This window comes from Thalassophryne amazonica, chromosome 6 (assembly GCF_902500255.1).
Source record: "Thalassophryne amazonica chromosome 6, fThaAma1.1, whole genome shotgun sequence".
Classification (NCBI taxonomy): Eukaryota; Metazoa; Chordata; class Actinopteri; order Batrachoidiformes; family Batrachoididae; genus Thalassophryne; species Thalassophryne amazonica.
The window spans coordinates 5,913,506-5,934,338 of NC_047108.1; the positions used below are offsets into that span (position 1 = coordinate 5,913,506).

Here is a 20,833-nt window from a genome sequence, read left to right on the forward strand (position 1 = left end):
CACGTGTGCACTGAGCCGTCATTTCCAGGTCTCAGTGAGTCTCTGGCCAGTGATCAGCTGAAAGGCGGCTCGCCGTGCTGTGTGCGCCCTGGCTGGCCGCTCCCCATCTGTACATAAATATCAGCATGTCATGCCAGTGTGGCACGTGTTGAGGGGGAAGCCGACACTCTGATACGCCACGTGTGTTGCTTGGCAATACCACAGTCGTCGGGGCAATTAGACAAATTCCACAGCCAGCTCGAAAGTGGTCGCCTGCTCACTATTTTGTGCTGACAGCATGAATGGCCCCACATTTTCTAAGTGTCCAGGGAGTGGTGTTGGATGTTCGTCTGTGTCATTTGGAATATGGCCGACACCTGCCACGAGAGGGATTGAATGGACTGTCACAGGGCACTCTCTGTCTTTCAGCCGACGGTGTACACAAATAGTTGTAGCAACACGTGTACGAGGTGTTAGAAGCAGCTCTGATTTTTCACTACTGGCATGCAATTCCTCCTTCATGCACTTGTTGTCTTCAATCGTGTTATGTGTGAAGGGGCCCTAACTCCTTTTGTTTTACAGACTGGTCTGGTTATCAGCTAACAACCTGAATTTTGTTTTTTGAATTGTTTCATGTGAAGCGCCTTGAGGCGACTTTGTTGTGATTTGATGCTAAATAAGATGAATAAATTGTACTGAATTGAAATTTAATTGAATAGATTTTCTGCAGACATTGTTGTAAAACCTTGAGCTGGCTTTGGGAAGCTACAACTTTCAGCTTGGGACTCAAGCTGAAAGTTGTAGCAAGGCCGGTCGCATTCCTCCCCTCTCCTCTCCTCCTTTCTGTTCTCTGGTTCTGCTCCGACCTTCAAAGACTGTGACTGTGAGTTGTTCAAATTAAGATTTGGATTATCCATGGAATTGATCAGATGGTCTCTCAAAGGTATTGACACCATTTTTTCGACAAGAAAGTCAGGGCTGGGGGACCCTGTGTGCCCTGAGGGAACCTACCCAGTGGGCTATGCTCTCGACGCTTGAGAGAAATGGAGTGTGGCATGCTTGGCTCCACTCTCTGTGGAAGACGTTGAGGATTTCTTTCTATTCGCTTTTATGGTGGGAGGTTTGGCGCTGATTGGTTTCTGCGCTGCCCTGACCCATAGGAATATTAGCAAGACAGCTGCTACCAGAATCTCGTCCCCTCATCTGTCCATTGTGATTGAGTTGGGCAATGCTGTGTAATCTCAGACTCCGTGAACTCTTGAACTCAAACACAAAATGGATACCATCTTGGAACATATTGCTGCATTGCAAAGGAGTGTGCTGCTGAGGACCAGAGAATATTCTTCATGAATTTGGTCTCTAGATGGTCAAAGGTGCAGTAAATGGAATTCTGTATCTCTCTGCCTAACATCAACATGGCAGCCTTATTGGCTCCTGACGGTCAAATGCCTTGCTCTTCTCCCAGAAGGATCTATGCCTTGATGAAGGAATTGGTGAAGGAATTCGGCTCCCCCTTCTTATCTATCTACCCCCCTTCTCCAGCCTGCTGTTGCCGAGCAACGTCAGACTTGACGCACACACGGACAGAAATTGACATAAACTTAACTCATCTGCACACGACGCATGTCTCCCTCCCTCCATCCCTATTACTCCCCCTTGTGTCTCTCCACTCCCCTCACCCTGGCTTCCTCCCTGCCACCTCGAGGACAGCGTGGTTTTTACTGTTGCAGCCTTCAACTCTCCAAGATGGGCGGCACAGGCCCCTCCTGCTGCAGCTTTCACCCACTTTGCCTCAATTTGGATGACAGACTGCTTCAAGTTTAGTGCACATAAACAATGTCAAATGTATATGTGTTGTCTTTAATTCTGATGAGTGCCATTATTACAGTAAACTAGTAATAATTGTGGATTAATTGCTGTATTTTGTCTGAGGTAACTGGAGTGTAAATGTAATTTTGTTGTTGTTGCACTCATGTAATGACAATGACAATAAATCTCATCTAATCTCATCAGCTCTTATATTCGCCTGCTGTGTGTTAAATATGAAGAGAACAGCTTTTCGGGAATGCATGTATGGCCTCCTAGAGGGCAACTTGGTTCCCCATAATAACTCCATCTGTGTCTTAAGAGTCAGCATTCCCCAAATAAAGGCACTTTTTTCTCTTTCCAGTCCATTTTTTGATTTTCAAAGTGGAAATGCAGAACAAATTCAATTGAAAAACCTAAAGAATTCGGTGTGAGCCACTGCTATAGTGACTGCACGGATATCATCTCATCCGTCAGGTCCTCCTCGCCTGTCACGCCAATGTACAGCTCCTCGTCGCTGTAGTCACGGATGCTGCGGTCTCTGAGGCTAGCGTTGGCATTCGTGTCCGTGCTGATGTTCCGTGTTCCCCCAGTGTTGCCGTTACCCATAGTCCCGTTCAGCAGGTTTGAGGCGGCGCTCTCCATCTCATCGATTGTCATCTCGCAAGCATCTGCTATTTCGTGCGTGGTTGCCGTTATAAATTTGGGGTCTTTGGCATATATCCCGAGGCCCTCAGAAATCAGCACCTGAGAACATTGAAAGACAATCAAAATGACAAACAAATTGCAAACAAAGCACATATTGAGGAAACTTATCTTGTTACTCACTGCCTCCACCAGACTGTTGGCGCTGCCTCGTTTCTGCAGCAGCTGTGAGCGGCGCTCCGGGGGTAACCGCAGACATGACGGCGAGTGGCTGCGGCTGGGAGGGCCTTCCTGCCCGTCCGTATACCACAAACTTCTCTTCACTGCACCGGGGACACTGCCAGGACTTTGCCAGTCCACCTGGAAACATACACACAAGCTGAGCAGCACAATTTTTTTTTTTTTTTTTTTTCTCCAAGGACAATTCTGATACATAAACAATCATCTTTTCTGCCATTTATATTTTCTTCTTATTAAACAGCTTCAAGCTTTAATTATCGGACAAATTTTCATCATAGTGGTGCAAAATAAACATTTAACACCCCATTTTGAAAAATGAATGAAAAATAACTCAGGGTACAAACAAGGCAGCGCGCCTCAAGCAGAAGCAGTGGTCCCAAATTTCTGCAGTTGTCTTACAAGGGTCCCAAAATGAATCTGTAAAAACATAGATTTTTTTCTTATCTATAAACAAGCTTATACTTCTTTGATCTATAAACGAGGTTGATTATTTCTTTGATTGAGATATATATATATATATAAACCCCTGGCAATAATTATGGAATCACCGGCCTCGGAGGATGTTCATTCAGTTGTTTAATTTTGTAGAAAAAAAGCAGATCACAGATATGACACAAAACTAAAGTCATTTCAAATGGCAACTTTCTGGCTTTAAGAAACACTATAAGAAATCAAGAAAAAATTGTGGCAGTCAGTAATGGTTGCTTTTTTAGACCAAGCAGAGGGAAAAAAAATATGGAATCACTCAATTCTGAGGAAAAAATTATGGAATCACCCTGTAAATTTTCATCCCCAAAACTAACACCTGCATCAAATCAGATCTGCTCGTTAGTCTGCATCTAAAAAGGAGTGATCACACCTTGGAGAGCTGTTGCACCAAGTGGACTGACATGAATCATGGCTCCAACACGAGAGATGTCAATTGAAACAAAGGAGAGGATTATCAAACTCTTAAAAGAGGGTAAATCATCACACAATGTTGCAAAAGATGTTGGTTGTTCACAGTCAGCTGTGTCTAAACTCTGGACCAGATACATACAACATGGGAAGGTTGTTAAAGGCAAACATACTGGTAGACCAAGGAAGACATCAAAGCGTCAAGACAGAAAACTTAAAGCAATATGTCTCAAAAATCGAAAATGCACAACAAAACAAATGAGGAACAAATGGGAGGAAACTGGAGTCAACGTCTGTGACCGAACTGTAAGAAACCGCCTAAAGGAAATGGGATTTACATACAGAAAAGCTAAACGAAAGCCATCATTAACACCTAAACAGAAAAAAACAAGGTTACAATGGGCTAAGGAAAAGCAATTGTGGACTGTGGATGACTGGATGAAAGTCATATTCAGTGATGAATCTCAAATCTGCATTGGGCAAGGTGATGATGCTGGAACTTTTGTTTGGTGCCGTTCCAATGAGATTTATAAAGATGACTGCCTGAAGAGAACATGTAAATTTCCACAGTCATTCATGATATGGGGCTGCATGTCAGGTAAAGGCACTGGGGAGATGGCTATCATTACATCATCAATAAATGCACAAGTTTACGTTGATATTTTGGACACTTTTCTTATCCCATCAATTGAAAGGATGTTTGGGGATGATGAAATCATTTTTCAAGATGATAATGCATCTTGCCATAGAGCAAAAAACTGTGAAAACATTCCTTGCAAAAAGACACATAGGGTCAATGTCATGGCCTGCAAATAGTCCGGATCTTAATCCAATTGAAACTCTTTGGTGGAAGTTGAAGAAAATGGTCCATGACAAGGCTCCAACCTGCAAAGGTGATCTGGCAACAGCAATCAGAGAAAGTTGGAGCCAGATTGATGAAGAGTACTGTTTGTCACTCATTAAGTCCATGCCTCAGAGACTGCAAGCTGTTATAAAAGCCAGAGGTGGTGCAACAAAATACTAGTGATGTGTTGGAGCGTTCTTTTGTTTTTCATGATTCCATAATTTTTTCCTCAGAATTGAGTGATTCCATATTTTTTTTCCCTCTGCTTGGTCTAAAAAAGTAACCATTACTGACTGCCACAATTTTTTTTTTCCTGATTTGTTATAGTGTTTCTTAAAGCCAGAAAGTTGCCATTTGAAATGACTTTAGTTTTGTGTCATGTCTGTGATCTGCTTTTTTTCTACAAAATTAAACAACTGAATGAACATCCTCCGAGGCCGGTGATTCCATAATTTTTGCCAGGTGTTGTGTACACACACACACACACACACACACACACACACACACACACACACACACACACACACACACACACACACACACACACACACACACAGTGTTTCTCCCCTTGACATGTTAGAAATTTTTTCTGACATCAAAAAACAAAAATTCAGGCTTTGTATATTAAAATTTCTAAAATTATGCCCACATAATTATGCCCCACTCACAGTGAAAAGTAATCTACATCATGAATTAAAAGAAATAAAAATCTAAAAGTCAAGATGATGGTGTGAATAAGTAAGTGCCCCCTTTAGTATAACACATACAAACCACCACTTTTACATCCAGTTTTCTTCGGACAAGTCAGAGAGGATGGATACATGAACATTCCCAAGACAATGATTATGTCTTGGACTTTATTTACATAAATTATGAAGAAATACAAACAGTATGACACTGTGGTAAATCTACCTGGAGTAGACAGTTCTCAAAAACTGAGTGACTGTGCAAGAAGGAGAAGAGCAAGGAACGACACTAAGACACCCAGAAGAAGTTACAGGCTTCTATGGCTGTGACTGGAGAGACTGTGCACAGTGCATGTTTTCGTTTGCATCACCACTTATGCCTTCATAGTGGAGTTGCACAGAGAAGAATTTTCTTTCAACAAAAATATCAAATCTACGCTTGAATCTCCGATGTGCCTTCTGGCAAATTGTAGTTGAACTTTCAAGTGTTTTTGTTTTTTTTAACCTCTATACCATTTCATCATGAAGCTGTAGAACTGGTGTTGCAAAACTGAAAACTTTGCTGATCGATCTTAAGAGTAACCAAGTTAGTTACAATTACTAGTTACCTTGTTATTTACATTACTTATGGCCCCTTCATACACAGCGTGACGTTTGGACAGTGTTTGGACAAAAATGGCGAAACAGCGCGAAACCGTTCAAAATTAGCACACCACGAAACATCATGCCTACAGGCAGGTGTGCATGGACCCGGTGCAAGAGTTCATGCACGCGCCAGTGTCTTTCCGGCAGGAACACACAGTGCCAGCTGCGGCACATTGTGCCGCTTATGTGGAGGAAATATAAAAAAACCAGCCGCTACCTGTGGGACCACGTCGCACCACTTATGTGTAAATAAATAAATAAATAAGGATTGTCAGGATTGTCTTACAGACATAAAGACATGGATGACCTCTAATTTCCTGCTTTTAAACTCAGATAAAACTGAAGTTATTGTACTTGGCCCCACAAATCTTAGAAACATGGTGTCTAACCAGATCCTTACTCTGGATGGCATTACCCTGACCTCTAGTAATACTGTGAGAAATCTTGGAGTCATTTTTGATCAGGATATGTCATTAAAAGCGCATATTAAGCAAATATGTAGGACTGCTTTTTTGCATTTACGCAATATCTCTAAAATCAGAAAGGTCTTGTCTCAGAGTGATGCTGAAAAACTAATTCATGCATTTATTTCCTCTAGGCTGGACTATTGTAATTCATTATTATCAGGTTGTCCTAAAAGTTCCCTAAAAAGCCTTCAGTTAATTCAAAATGCTGCAGCTAGAGTACTGATGGGGACTAGAAGGAGAGAGCATATCTCACCCATATTGGCCTCTCTTCATTGGCTCCTGTTAATTCTAGAATAGAATTTAAAATTCTTCTTCTTACTTATAAGGTTTTGAATAATCAGGTCCCATCTTATCTTAGGGACCTCGTAGTACCATATCACCCCAATAGAGCACTTCGCTCTCAGACTGCAGGCTTACTTGTAGTTCCTAGGGTTTATAAGAGTAGAATGGGAGGCAGAGCCTTCAGCTTTCAGGCTCCTCTCCTGTGGAACCAGCTCCCAATTCAGATCAGGGAGACAGACACCCTCTCTACTTTTAAGATTAGGCTTAAAACTTTCCTTTTTGCTAAAGCTTATAGTTAGGGCTGGATCAGGTGACCCTGAACCATCCCTTAGTTATGCTGCTATAGACGTAGACTGCTGGGGGGTTCCCATGATGCACTGTTTCTTCCTCTTTTTGCTCTGTATGCTTGCTCACAGGGGGTTGTTTTGACCGTTGGGGTTTTACATAATTATTGTATGGCCTTGCCTTACAATATAAAGCGCCTTGGGGCAACTGTTTGTTGTGATTTGGCGCTATATAAAAAAATTGATTGATTCATTGATTGAAATAAATAAAAACAACATACGACCCACTGGAAGCGAACTTGCACCGTCCAAAAGCTCTGATTGTCAGTCAGAAACTTTACCACTAAGCTATGGAGCTGTTCTTTGAAAGCTGTGGGAATCTGCCTCATATCAGGAAGGACACAGAAGTATTACAAAAAAAAAAAAAAATTAAAATCACACACCATATAAAAACACAGCATTTATCAAGCGAGCAATACAAATATGATCCATCTGTTCCTCTGTAAATGACCCATGGCCACAGACATACAGTCATGAGATGACATGAACGAGAAACAGTTCGCTCGTCTCATTTATGTCCACATCTGCTGGCGCGTCTCCAACCGGCTGTGTGTGCATCTTGTGCATGACGCACCGCAGGACACGGCGTCATGTGGAACAGAGCTCACATGGGTAACGTGACAGTGAGATCACCTGCTGCGTGTTCTGATCTGATGGTCCGTTTCAACCTGGGAGCAGCCTGTGCATGTGTGCGCCGTGCGTGCACTCACTGGCTGCAGCACGTCGCCACAGTGATGTATGTTTTATTTATGTCCACTTGATAACAGCAAACAGACACGCACGTCACAGTGGACAGTTGTTTCTCCATGTCCGTCCAAACACAGTACATGGTGTTCAGCTGGACTGTCCACATCCACAGATTTCCACAGCCACTTCAGTGGGAGGACACACCTCCTGTCATCTAAGCGCACACACCAAAGTCACACTCGTGTGGGACTCATGTGGCCGACACCTGCCACGAGGGGGTTTGATGGGTTCACACAGCGCACACTTTGTCTTTCAGGCGGTTGTGTGTGCAAATAGTTGTAGCAACAGGTGTACAAGGCATTGGAGGCAGGGACGCCATTACACTGTTTGCACTTTGTCCACACTTTGCACTATGTGTGAAGGGGCCCTTATTAGTTGCAAGTTGTCTGCAGCTTCTAATAAAGTAACTGCATAAAGCTTCTAATGAAGTAACTGTATAAAGTAACCGCATAAAGCAACTAAAAAAGTAACTAATAAAGTAACTTTTCAAAGTTACTTTGACACACTGCCATGGGGCAGCTCAGTGAAGCTGACCCCCCCACCCACGTGAAAAAAAAAAACCCAAGCAAACGCACCGAGTGGTTAGTGCTTCGTTTGTGCAGATTTGTGCCGTTAAAATTTTCGTTTCTGCTGCTAGCTATAGTTTCTGAGATATTACAAGTTTTATTTTTGCACGATGATGGCGGGAACATGCACAGTGCTGCATTCAGGTACCGCTGTAAATTACAGGGATTTTTTGTTGTTTCAAACCCAGCAGTGGCTCGTGGCAGGGGCGTGATTTTGATTTTATTTTTGGTAGGGGTCAATGAAGAATTACACAGAGGTCAAAATGTAAAAATGCTCAAATCATGTTGAAACTATATCACATTATTTCTCTGATCATATCGATTCCAAAAAGGTATAGTTTGGACTAACTGTGACGGCATGTTCTTGACTTATAGGGTTAAAACCGCAAAAATGGTGACAAAGGTCAGTTTCAGTTTGTACAGGGGTCAAAAGTTAAAGTTGCTCCAATTTCAGTAAAAAATTATGCAAATTAATGGTTGAAATAAAAGGATTAATGGAATACTTTTGACTGTGTTGAATGTTTGGTCTCCAAAGTAAAGGTCAAACAAGGTCGACGTCCATTGAATTCCATGACAGGTGGTGTATGTTACCCTGTAACGTGATAACGAAGCATGACAGATTCCTGTGAATAGTGTCCGGGGCACAGTGAATCAAAAATATTAAAATAGATTTTAAACACCTGTAAATTACACTTGGGGAGAAATAAATAACACAGCCTTATAAACAGTAACTTGCTGTATTAAATCCACAATAGAATGACCTAAACCTATACATAATGTGTTTATGCTGCCACAAAACAACATTTCTGATCCACTGTGCCGTGGTTTCCCCTACCAATCAGGTCACAATTAATGACTGGTTCCTGGACTAAAAAATAAAAACCCTTAATATCTCAGAAACTAAAGCAGCACAAATAAAAATTTTAACGACACAAATCAGCACAAACAAAGCACTAAAAGAGAAGACCAGTCTGGTTCATTTTGGAGCAAGCCAGGGGGGTGATGACCTCTGAATGACCTAAAAAAAACTTTCATATCACAAAAACCATAACAGCACAAACGAAAAATTTAACGGCACAAATCTGCACAAACGAAGCACTAACCACTCAAGTGTGTTTGCTTGGATTGTTTTTTTTAATGTGGGTGGTGTGTCAGCTTCACTGATTTTTATTTTTTTCATTCATGACATAGAGATTACTTTTCACTGTGAGTTTAAAGGGCATAATTTTAATGTACAAAGCCTGATTTTTTTTTTTTTTTGATATCGTAAAAAAAATTGAACATGCAAACACTTGTATATGTGTATATATATGTGTGTGTGTGTGTGTGTGTATATATATATATATATATATATATATATATATATATATATATATATATATATATACACACACACACAGTGGCAAACAATTATTTGATCCACTGTCAACTGTCAATACATTTTCCCACCTACAAAGAATGTAGAGGTCTGTAATTTTTATCGTAGGTACACTTTAACTGTGAGAGACAGAATCTAAAAAAAAAAAAAATCAGAAAATCACACTGTATGGTCTTTAAATAATTAATTTGCATTTTATTGCCTGAAATAGGTATTTGATGCAATGAAAAACAGACCTTAATATTTGGTACAGAAACCTTTGTTTGCAGTTACAGAGGTCAGACATTTCCTGTAGTTCTTGACCATGTTTGCACACTGCAGCAGGGATTTTGCTCTACTCCTCCATACAGATCTTCTCCAGATCTTTCAGGTTTCAAGTTTCAGCTGCTTTTCTATTGACGTCAGGTCTGGAGACTGGCCAGGCCTCTCCAGGACCTTGAAATGCTTCTTACGGAGCCCCTCCTTAGTTACCCTGGCTGCGTGTTTGGGGTCATTGTCATGCTGGAAGACCCAGCCATGACCCATCTTCAATGAGGGAAGGAGGTTGTTTGTCAAAATCTCATGATCAGTGTTGCCACAGTTACTTTGAAAAAGTAATCCAATTACTGATTACTCCTTGAAAAAGTAACTTAGTTACTTTACTGATTACTCAATTGTAAAAGTAACTAAGTTAGATTACTAGTTACTTTTTTAGTTACTTTCCCCAGCTGCCAACAACAACCCTCTGCCACCTCAACATGACTGATACGCGTTTTGCCAAAACTCACTTTATAGTCACCCTTTCTTGACTTCAATGACAATAAATACTTTTTTAATAAAAAGTAAAATAAAGACCTCTTTCTTGACCTCATATTTAACTGTTGACAGCACTGTAACAGTAAAACTTGCAATTTTGAACCTACATTGTTTATAAATGTAACTATTAAATTCTTTCTAACATTTTTCTAACATTTAAATTCTCTCTAAACATTTTACTTGTCAAAATTATTATTATTTTAAGTAGTATTAGTAGTTGTAGTAAAAAAAAGGCTTAAAAACTGGAACTTTAATCTAGGGGTGTTGTGGGGAGGGGGGGCACATCCTTGCCCCACGCCCCCATTCCATCTAGATTCGCCCCTGCTTTGGCGTTTGAGCACAAAGAATAGATAACATTTATTTATGCAGAAAACATGACCAGATTTACAGGTAAGAAAGCGAGTTTAGGTGCATTTGAGTGGAAAATAGTGTTAGCTGTTTGACGCGTCACGGAGGATCAGCTGTTTTTAGCAGCAGATACGGAGCAGCTCAGCTCAGAATTCTAAATAAAGGAGAAATAAAGCATAAAAATGTCTTTGTAAAGCTCAGTGCAGGTGTACTGTTTGTCACTGTGCTTTAAGAGGTGAGGAACAGTCGTAGCTGCTGCAGAAAACCGCGGATGAACAGCTTCGCTTAAAGTGGGCAGTTCAGTCGAACCCCGACCTCCTGCCCACGGACCAAGTTTAATGCTGCTATCGACCCACAATGCAAAAATAATAGTAACGCACAGTGACTTGGAGAAGTAACTTTAATGTGATTACTGAAAGATTAACACGTTAGATTACTCGTTAGTAAAAAAAAAGTGGTCAGATTAGAGTAACACGTTACTACGTGCCGGTAACGTGTAACGTGTTACCGGCATCACTGCTCGTAATACATGACCCCATCCATCCTCCCTTCAATACGTTGCAGTCGTCCTGTCAGGATCAAAACTCTGGTGTTCTAGATTGGGGTATGGAGGCTCACTAACTAGACAACAGACTGTTGCTGTCACTGCTTGTTCATGTATGGTTGTTTGTCGTGGTATGTTGTATGGTTGAGGCCCCGTCTCCTCGGTGTCTCACTTCAGTTACTGTCTTCACCACTTGTCTTTCATTTTTGTCTGTCTTCATGTTGTTTTTGGTGGTCGGCCCTTCCTGAGAGATGTTGTTGGTTGGCTTTGAGTAGGATGGTGTAGCCTGATCGGGAAGGGCGGATGGGGGTCTCACACACACACACACACACACCACGTTCACTCATGCACTACATACCTTCTGTCGTGCAAGAATAAATTGCATATATATGTATTAATGTTCATAAATGGTTCTGCCAGTGTGGCATTTACCATCACTATACAAGGTCTGTCAATAAAGTATAGGTCCTTTTTAATTTTTTTCAAAAACTATATGGATTTCATTCATATGTTTTTACGTCAGACATGCTTGAACCCTCGTGCGCATGCGTGAGTTTTTCCACGCCTGTCGGTGACGTCATTCGCCTGTGAGCACTCCTTGTGGGAGGAGTCGTCCAGCCCCTCATCGGAATTCCTTTGTCTGAGAAGTTGCTGAGAGACTGGCGCTTTGTTTGATCAAAATGTTTTCTAAACCTGTGAGGCACATCGAAGTGGACACGGTTCGAAAAATTAAGCTGGTTTTCGGTGAAAATTTTAACGGCTGATGAGAGATTTTGAGGTGATACTGTCGCTTTAAGGACTTCCCACGAAGTGAGCCGTCGTCAGCCTGTTTCAAGCTGAAAACCTCCACATTTCAGGCTCTATTGATCCAGGACGTCGTGAGAGAACAGAGAAGTTTCAGAAGAAGTCGGTTTCAGCATTTTATCCGGATATTCCACTGTTAAAGGAGATTTTTTTTTAATGAAAGACGTGCAGGCAGATTGCAGCGTCGGCTCGTAGCCGCCGCGATGCTCCACCACAGGAAAAACACCTCTGTTGGAAGCCTTAAGGACAAGTTGGAACATGTCCAGCTGTTAAACAATTTCTCATATACTCACTCCACTGAAAGCCATCAAAAGCCGCCTGGATTTTACAAATGGTTATCAACACGGGGGTGTTTTTCCTGTGCCGCCGCACCGCGCTGGCTGCGTCCCGACGCGCGGACCCGTCCGCACGTCTTTCATTAAAAAAATCTCCTTTAACAGTGGAATATCCGGATAAAATGCTGAAACCGACTTCTTCTGAAACTTCTCTGTTCTCTCACGACGTCCTGGATCAATAGAGCCTGAAATGTGGAGGTTTTCAGCTTGAAACAGGCTGACGACGGCGCCTGGGACCGCTGCACGACGTCCCGCTCCGTGGGAAGTCCTTAAAGTGACAGTATCACCTCAAAATCTCTCATCAGCCGTTAAAATTTTCACCGAAAACCAGCTTAATTTTTCGAACCATGTCCACTTCGATGTGCCTCACAGGTTTAGAAAAAATTTTGATCAAACAAAGCGCCAGTCTCTCAGCAACTTCTCAGACAAAGGAATTCCGACGAGGGGCTGGACGACTCCTCCCACAAGGAGTGCTCACAGGCGAATGACGTCACCGACAGGCGTGGAAAAACTCACGCATGCGCACGAGGGTTCAAGCATGTCTGACGTAAAAACATATGAATGAAATCCATATAGTTTTTGAAAAAAATAAAAAGGACCTATACTTTATTGACAGCCCTCGTATATGCAGACGGGGAAAAAAATCCTTACACCACGAAGTGAGATGTTGCGTGGAGCCCCAGACCGAGGAAGAGTGACAGTCATCTTATGTTTCTTCCACTTTCTAATAAATAATCATAACAGTTGTTGTCTTCTACCAAGCTGCTTGCCTGTTGTCCTGTATTCCATCCCAGCCTTGTGCAGGTCTACAGTTTTGTCCCTGGTGTCCTTAGACAGCTCTTTGGTCTTGGCTATGGTGGACAGGTTGGAGTGTGATTGATTGAGTGTGTGAACAGGTGTCTTTTATACAGGTAACAAGTTCAAACAGGTGCAATTAATACAGGTAAAGAGTGCAGAATAAGAGGGCTTCTTAAAGAAAAATTAACAGGTCTGTGTGAGCCAGAATTCTTGCTGTTTAGTAGGGGATCAAATACTTATTTCATGCAATAAAATTCAAATTAACTATTTTTTAAAAAAATCATACAGTGTGATTTTCTGAATTTTTTACACTCTGTCTCTCACAGTTGAAGTGTACCTATGATAAAAATTACAGACCTCTACATTCTTTTTAAGTGGGAAAACTTGCAAAATCGACAGTGGATGAAATACTTATTTGCCTCACTGTATAAGCTGATTGATTATTTCTGTGATCTATAAGTGAGTTGATTATTTATATAATAAATAATTTCGTTAATATACAAATATGTTGATAAATGTGCAGTTGTCAAACCTGTATGAGCGGCGTGTAGCATGGAGACCAATCAAGCTTGATAGGTGAAGCAGGAGGAGTGATCCAGGAGCGCAGTGACCTCGTTCGAGACAAACTATGGATTTTGCTGACATCAAGACCAGCCACTGCCATTACCTGAGGATGGAGTTCAAAGGTGAGGCTTGGAAAGGAGACAAAGATTCAGCAGAAATCAACCACCAGCATCTGCAGTGTATCTAGTGAAGGACCGCAAACCTGTTGTTGCACCAGCTGCAGCGGAACAGCTGTGCACGGTGGAGAAGGCGGAGCTTCATCCAGACTACTTCTGCGAAGACACTCAAAACTCAGCGTTGGTCTGCTGGAGACTGAAAGGCCAGAAGGAAAGACAAACTCACTGTTTACTCATTGTTCCACATGTTCTTCCAGAGTCTTGCTCTGGTTGGTCCTTACCCCTGTGAAGTGCCTTGTGACGACTTATGTTGTGATTCAGTGTGATATAAATAACTTGAACTGGATTAAACCTGCAACATGTATGACATTGTGTGTCCAGCCCAAGACCCACCTGTGACAGGGCACTGTCATACGACGATATGCGTCACATGACGACAGGAAAACATATCGTTGTGATATAATTTCATATTATGCTCTAACTTTTATTTGGTAGTGTGCAAACTGCTCTCATTTTGCCTGGTGGATAAATCAAGCGCACCCACAAGCTTGCAGGACTCCCTATAAGGCCCAAGGCTCTGCCACACATTTCAACATGTGGCTGCAGCTCAGAGAGGAAAACTCTGGTAAAGATTTCAACAACACTGATTTAAAATAAATAAATAAATACATAAGTAAATAAGCATTTTGCTGTGAAACATTTAAAAAAGCCTACACTTTCACCTCACGCAAACAGACTATGTGCATTCTAGTCAGTGTTTTGGAGGTGTGACGTTGCAGAGAGGCCTGAAGAAAGTAGAGATGGTTAGAAAGCTCCTCAGTAGTAAAGCTCCTGGGGTGGATGAAATCTGTCCTGAGTACCTTAAGTCTCTGGATGTTGTGGGACTGTCTTGGCTGACACGCCTCTGCAACATCGCGTGGCGATCGGAGACAGTGCCTCTGGATTGGCAGACCGGGGTGGTGGTCCCTCTGTTTAAGAAGGGGGACCGGAGGGTGTGTTCCAACTATAGGGGGATCACACTCCTCAGCCTCCCCGGTAAGGTCTATTCCAGAGTACTGGAGAGGAGAATTCGACCGATGGTCGAACCTCGGATTCAGGAGGAGCAGTGTGGTTTTTGTCCTGGTCGCGGCACACTGGACCAGCTCTACACGCTCCATCGGGTGCTCAAGGGTTCATGGGAGTTCGTCCAACCAGTCCACATGTGTTTTGTGGATCTGGAGAAGGCATTCGACCGTGTCCCTCGGCGCACCCTGTGGGGAGTGCTCCGGGAGTACGAGGTCTGGGGTCCTTTGCTAAGGGCTATCCGGTCCCTGTACGACCGCAGCAGGAGCTTGGTTCGCATTGCCGGTAGTAAGTCAAACCTGTTTCCAGTACACGTTGGCCTCTGCCAGGGCTGCCCTTTGTCACCGGTTCTGTTCATTATTTTTATGGACAGAATTTCTAGGCACAGCCAGGGTGTAGTGGGGGTCTGGTTTGGGAACCACAGAATCTCGTCTCTGCTGTTTGCGGACGATGTGGTTCTGTTGGCTTTGTCAAATCAGGACCTTCAGCGTGCACTGGGGTGGTTTGCAGCCGAGTGTGAAGCATCCGGGATGAAAATCAGCACCTCCAAATCCGAGGCCGTGGTTCTCGACCGGAAAAAGGTGCTTTGCCCTCTTCAGGTCGGTGGAGTGTCCTTGCCTCAAGTGGAGGAGTTTAAGTATCTCGGGGTCTTGTTCACGAGTGAGGGACGGATGGAGCATGAGATCGATAGACGGATCGGTGCAGCATCTGCAGTGATGCGGTCGCTGTATTGGACCGTCGTGGTGAAGAGAGAGCTGAGTAGGGGGCAAAGCTCTCGATTTACCGATTGATCTACATTCTGATCCTCACCTATGGTCATGAGATTTGGCTCATGACCGAAAGAATGAGATTGCGAGTACAAGCGGCCGAGATGAGTTTCCTCCGCAGGGTGGCTGGGCGCTCCCTTAGAGATAGGGTGAGGAGCTCGGTCACTCGGGAGGAGCTCGGAGTCGAGGCGCTGCTCCTCCATGTCGAAAAGAGTCAGTTGAGGTGGCTCGGGCATCTTTTCCGGTTGCCCCCTGGATGCCTCACTGGAGAGGTGTTCCGGGCACGTCCCATTGGGAGGAGGCCCAGGGGAAGACCCAGGACATGCTGGAGAGACTACATCTCTCGGCTGGCTTGGGAACGCCTTGGGGTTCCCCCGGAGGAGCTGGGGGAGGTGTGTGTGGATCTGGAAGTCTGGGCGGCTTTGCTTGAGCTGCTGCCCCCGCGACCCGACTCTGGATAAAGCGGAAGAAAATGGATGGATGGATGGATGGATGGATGGATGGATATTGCAAATAAGATGCTCCTATTTTTTTTCAATTCCAATCATGTTTATATATGCATATGTACTTATACAACCCCTGGCAAAAATTATGCAATCACCGGCCTCGGTGGATGTTCATTCAGTTGTTTAATTTTGTAGAAAAAAGCAGATCACAGACAAGACACAAAACTAAAGTCATTTCAAATGGCAACTTTCTGGCTTTAAGAAACACTATAAGAAATCAGGAAAAAAAAATTGTGGCAGTCAGTAACGGTTACTTTTTTAGACCAAGCAGAGGGAAAAAAATATGGAATCACTCAATTCTGAGGAAAAAATTATGGAATCATGAAAAACAAAAGAATGCTCCAACACATCACTAGTATTTTGTTGCACCACCTCTGGCTTTTATAACAGCTTGCAGTCTCTGAGGCATGGACTTAATGAGTGACAAACAGTACTCTTCATCAATCTGGCTCCAACTTTCTCTGATTGCTGTTGCCAGATCAGCTTTGCAGGTTGGAGCCTTGTCATGGACCATTTTCTTCAACTTCCACCAAAGATTTTCAATTGGACTAAGATCCAGACTATTTGCAGGCCATGACATTGACCCTATGTGTCTTTTTGCAAGGAATGTTTTCACAGTTTTTGCTCTATGGCAAGATGCATTATCATCTTGAAAAATGATTTCATCATCCCCAAACATCCTTTCAATTGATGGGATAAGAAAAGTGTCCAAAATATCAACGTAAACGTGTGCATTTATTGATGATGTAATGACAGCCATCTCCCCAGTGCCTTTACCTGACATGCAGCCCCATATCATCAATGACTGTGGAAATTTACATGTTCTCTTCAGGCAGTCATCTTTATAAATCTCATTGGAACGGCACCAAACAAAAGTTCCAGCATCATCACCTTGTCCAATGCAGATTTGAGATTCATCACTGAATATGACTTTCATGCAGTCATCCACAGTCCACGATTGCTTTTCCTTAGCCCATTGTAACCTTGTTTTTTTCTGTTTAGGTGTTAATGATGGCTTTCGTTTAGCTTTTCTGTATGTAAATCCCATTTCCTTTAGGTGGTTTCTTACAGTTCGGTCACAGACGTTGACTCCAGTTTTCTCCCATTCGTTCCTCATTTGTTTTGTTGTGCATTTTTGATTCGATTTCGATTTTTGAGACATATTGCTTTAAGTTTTCTGTCTTGACGCTTTGATGTCTTCCTTGGTCTACCAGTATGTTTGCCTTTAACAACCTTCCCATGTTGTTTGTATTTGGTCCAGAGTTTAGACACAGCTGACTGTGAACAACCAACATCTTTTGCAACATTGCGCGACGATTTATCCTCTTTTAAGAGTTTGATAATCCTCTCCTTTGTTTCAATTGACATCTCTCATGTTGGAGCCATGATTCATGTCAGTCCACTTGGTGCAACAGCTCTCCAAGGTGTGATCACTCCTTTTTAGATGCAGACTAACGAGCAGATCTGATTTGATGCAGGTGTTAGTTTTGGGGATGAAAATTTACAGGGTGATTCCATAATTTATTCCTCAGAATTGAGTGAGTCCATATTTTTTTTCCCTCTGCTTGGTCTAAAAAAGTAACCGTTACTGACTGCCACAATTTTTTTTTTTCTTGATTTCTTATAGTGTTTCTTAAAGCCAGAAAGTTGCCATTCGAAATGACTTTAGTTTTGTGTCATGTCTGTGATCTGCTTTTTTTCTACAAAATTAAACAACTGAATGAACATCCTCCGAGGCCGATGATTCCATAATTATTGCCAGGGGTTGTATATGTACGTATATATATTCTATTTCTGCCTCATTTTCTTATTTTATTGTATTGTTACAAGTATTTATTATTATTGCTTATCCTTGCACACGCTGTTTGATGCACATTTTCCTCTACTTGCACCCATCTTGTGTGTTTTTTAAGAGCTGATGTAACATGTGAATTTCTCAACTGTGAGATCAGTAAAGTCTTATCTTTTGCACTTATAAGGTTAGCATACTGTGCCCTCCAAAAGTATTGGAACACTTGGAATTTCACACATTTTAATTTGTTTATTCCATTTCAAATACAAGAAATACAAAAGATATAAATTTCTAAAATTATCTTCCTCAAACTCAAACTGAAAGCAAATCGCTAAAACTTGATAATACAGTACCTGTAAATAATAATCAGTTTTATTGCCAGTTTTCTTCAAACAAGTCAGGGGATGGAAACATGAACATTTCCAAGGCACTTGTCTTGGACTTTATTTATGGGTGATTCTTAGACTACGGGCACTTATTATGTCCTTTGATCATATTGTATGAAAAACAGAAAAAAGGGGAAATTTCACACTTTTATAGTTATCTTTACAATTAAAGTATGTTAAGTTTGTTCTAGTAGTCTATGATGACTTTTTCACCTTTTTTCAGCATCATTATATGCAAATATTGCCGTTTTGTGCTTGTCCCACACCCAGACGTTTGATCTTCAATGATAAAAATGAATGGTAAAGAAACATTTTTTCTAATGTTTTAAAATATCTCTGAATAAAATATCAGTAAAACAATCAAAACATAATTGGGGTATTCAATGTCATACAACTGTTGTGATTTTTTTAAACAAAATGTAGTTGTCCCACACTATTGCCGTAATTTCCACCACAGCACTGTAATGTCCCTTTAAACAGTTTGTATGAAAGATTGTTTGGGTAGTTTCTATGGAGATAAACAGTGACATCAGAGAACATGTATATAGTGCCAAATCACAACAAACAGTTGCCCCAAGGCGCTTTATATTGTAAGGAAATGGTGTGGTGGAAATTACATTTACATTTGTTGTGATTTGGCGCTATATACACGTGCTCTGATGTCACTGTTTATCTCCATAGAAACTACCCAAACAATCTTTCATACAAACTGTTTAAAGGGACATTACAGTGTTGTGGTGGAAATTACGGCAATAGTGTGGGACAACTACATTTTGTTTAAAAAAATCACAACAGTTGTATGACATTGAATACCCCAATTATGTTTTGATTATTTTACTGATATTTTATTCAGAGATATTTTAAAACATTAGAAAAAATGCTTTTTTACCATTCATTTTTATCATTGAAGATCAAAAGTCTGGGTGTGGGACAAGCACAAAAAGGCAATATTTGCATATAATGATGCTGAAAAAAGGTGAAAAAGTCATCATAGACTACTAGAACAAATTTCTTAAAACACTTTCATTGTAAAGCTAACTATAAAAGTGTGAAATTTCCCCTTTTTTCTGTTTTTCATACAATATGATCAAAGGACATAATAAGTGCCCGTAGTCTAAGAGTCACCCTCATGTTATGCACACTCTTAAGGCTATGAAATTGGGCTATTAGTAAAAAAAAGTAGAAAAGGGGGTGTTCACAATAATAGTAGTGTGGCATTCAGTCAGTGAATAAGTCAGGCAGTCGTCAATTTTGTGGAACAAACATTGTGGAACAAACATTTAAGGATGAAGCCAGCACCTGTTGAACATGCTTTTCTCTTTGAAAGCCTGAGGAAAATGGGACGTTCAAGACATTGTTCAGAAGAACAGCGTGGTTTGATTAAAAAGTTGATTGGAGAGGGGAAAACTTATACGCAGGTGCAAAAAATTATAGGCTGTTCATCTACAATGATCTCCAATGCTTTAGAATGGACAAAAAAAAAAAAAAACCAGAGACGTGTGGAAGAAAATGGAAAACAACCATCAAAATGGATAGAAGAATAACCAGAATGGCAAAGGCTCACCCATTGATCAGCTCCAGGATGATCAAAGACAGTCTGGAGTTACCTGTAAGTGCTGTGACAGTTAGAAGATGCCTGTGGGAAGCTAATTTATTTGCAAGAATCCCCCGCAAAGTCCCTCTGTTAAATAAAAGATGTGCAGAAGAGGTTACAATTTGCCAAAGAACACATCAACTGGCCTAAAGAGAAATAGAGGAATATTTTGTGGACTGATGAGAGTAAAATTGTTCTTTTTGGGTCCAAGGGCCGCAGACAGTTTGTGAGATGACCCCCAAACTCTGAATTCAAGCCACAGTTCACAGTGAAGACAGTGAAGCATGGTGGTGCAAGCATCATGATATGGGCATGTTTCTCCTACTATGGTGTTGGGCCTATATATCGCATACCAGGTATCATGTATCAGTTTGGATATGTCAAAATACTTGAAGAGGTCATGTTGCCTTATGCTGAAGAGGACATGCCCTTGAAATGGGTGTTTCAACAAGACAATGATCCCAAGCACACTAGTAAACGAGCAAAATCTTGGTTCCAAACCAACAAAATTAATGCCTCGCAGATGTGAAGAAATTATGAAAAACTGTGGTTATATAACTAAATACTAGTTTTGTGATTCACAGGATTGCTAAAAAAGCAGTCTGAACATAATAGTTTTGAGTTTGTAGCATCAACAGCAGATGCTACTATTATTGTGAACACCCCCTTTTCTACTTTTTTTTACTAATAGCCCAATTTCATAGCCTTAAGAGTGTGCATATCATGAATGCTTGGTCTTGTTGGATTTGTGAGAATCTACTGGTACCTTGTTTCCCATGTAACAATAAGAAATATACTCAAAACCTGAATTAATCTTTTTAGTCACATAGCACTACTATTATTCTGAACAGTACTGTATCTAAAGTTGTGTCACTGGTGTGTCACTCAGACAGCAA

At 41.5% G+C, this 20,833-nt stretch overlaps 1 protein-coding gene across 19 annotated transcripts in view; it reads right to left on the bottom strand.

Annotated features, from left to right (window-relative positions):
• Window positions 1–2,142: 2,142 nt before the first annotated feature.
• cacna1db (calcium channel, voltage-dependent, L type, alpha 1D subunit, b) overlaps window positions 2,143–20,833 on the bottom strand; it is a 497,403-nt gene continuing 478,712 nt past the window's right edge. For all 19 annotated transcript variants that reach the window (XM_034171706.1, XM_034171704.1, XM_034171703.1 and 16 more), the window contains 4 exons: window positions 13,917–14,026; window positions 13,683–13,817; window positions 2,614–2,790; window positions 2,143–2,532 (listed from right to left, as the gene is read on the bottom strand). In XM_034171706.1, the coding sequence (XP_034027597.1) occupies window positions 2,227–2,532; window positions 2,614–2,790; window positions 13,683–13,817; window positions 13,917–14,026 (728 nt within the window). In that variant the 3' untranslated portion in view covers window positions 2,143–2,226. The remainder of the gene's footprint in view (window positions 2,533–2,613; window positions 2,791–13,682; window positions 13,818–13,916; window positions 14,027–20,833) is intronic.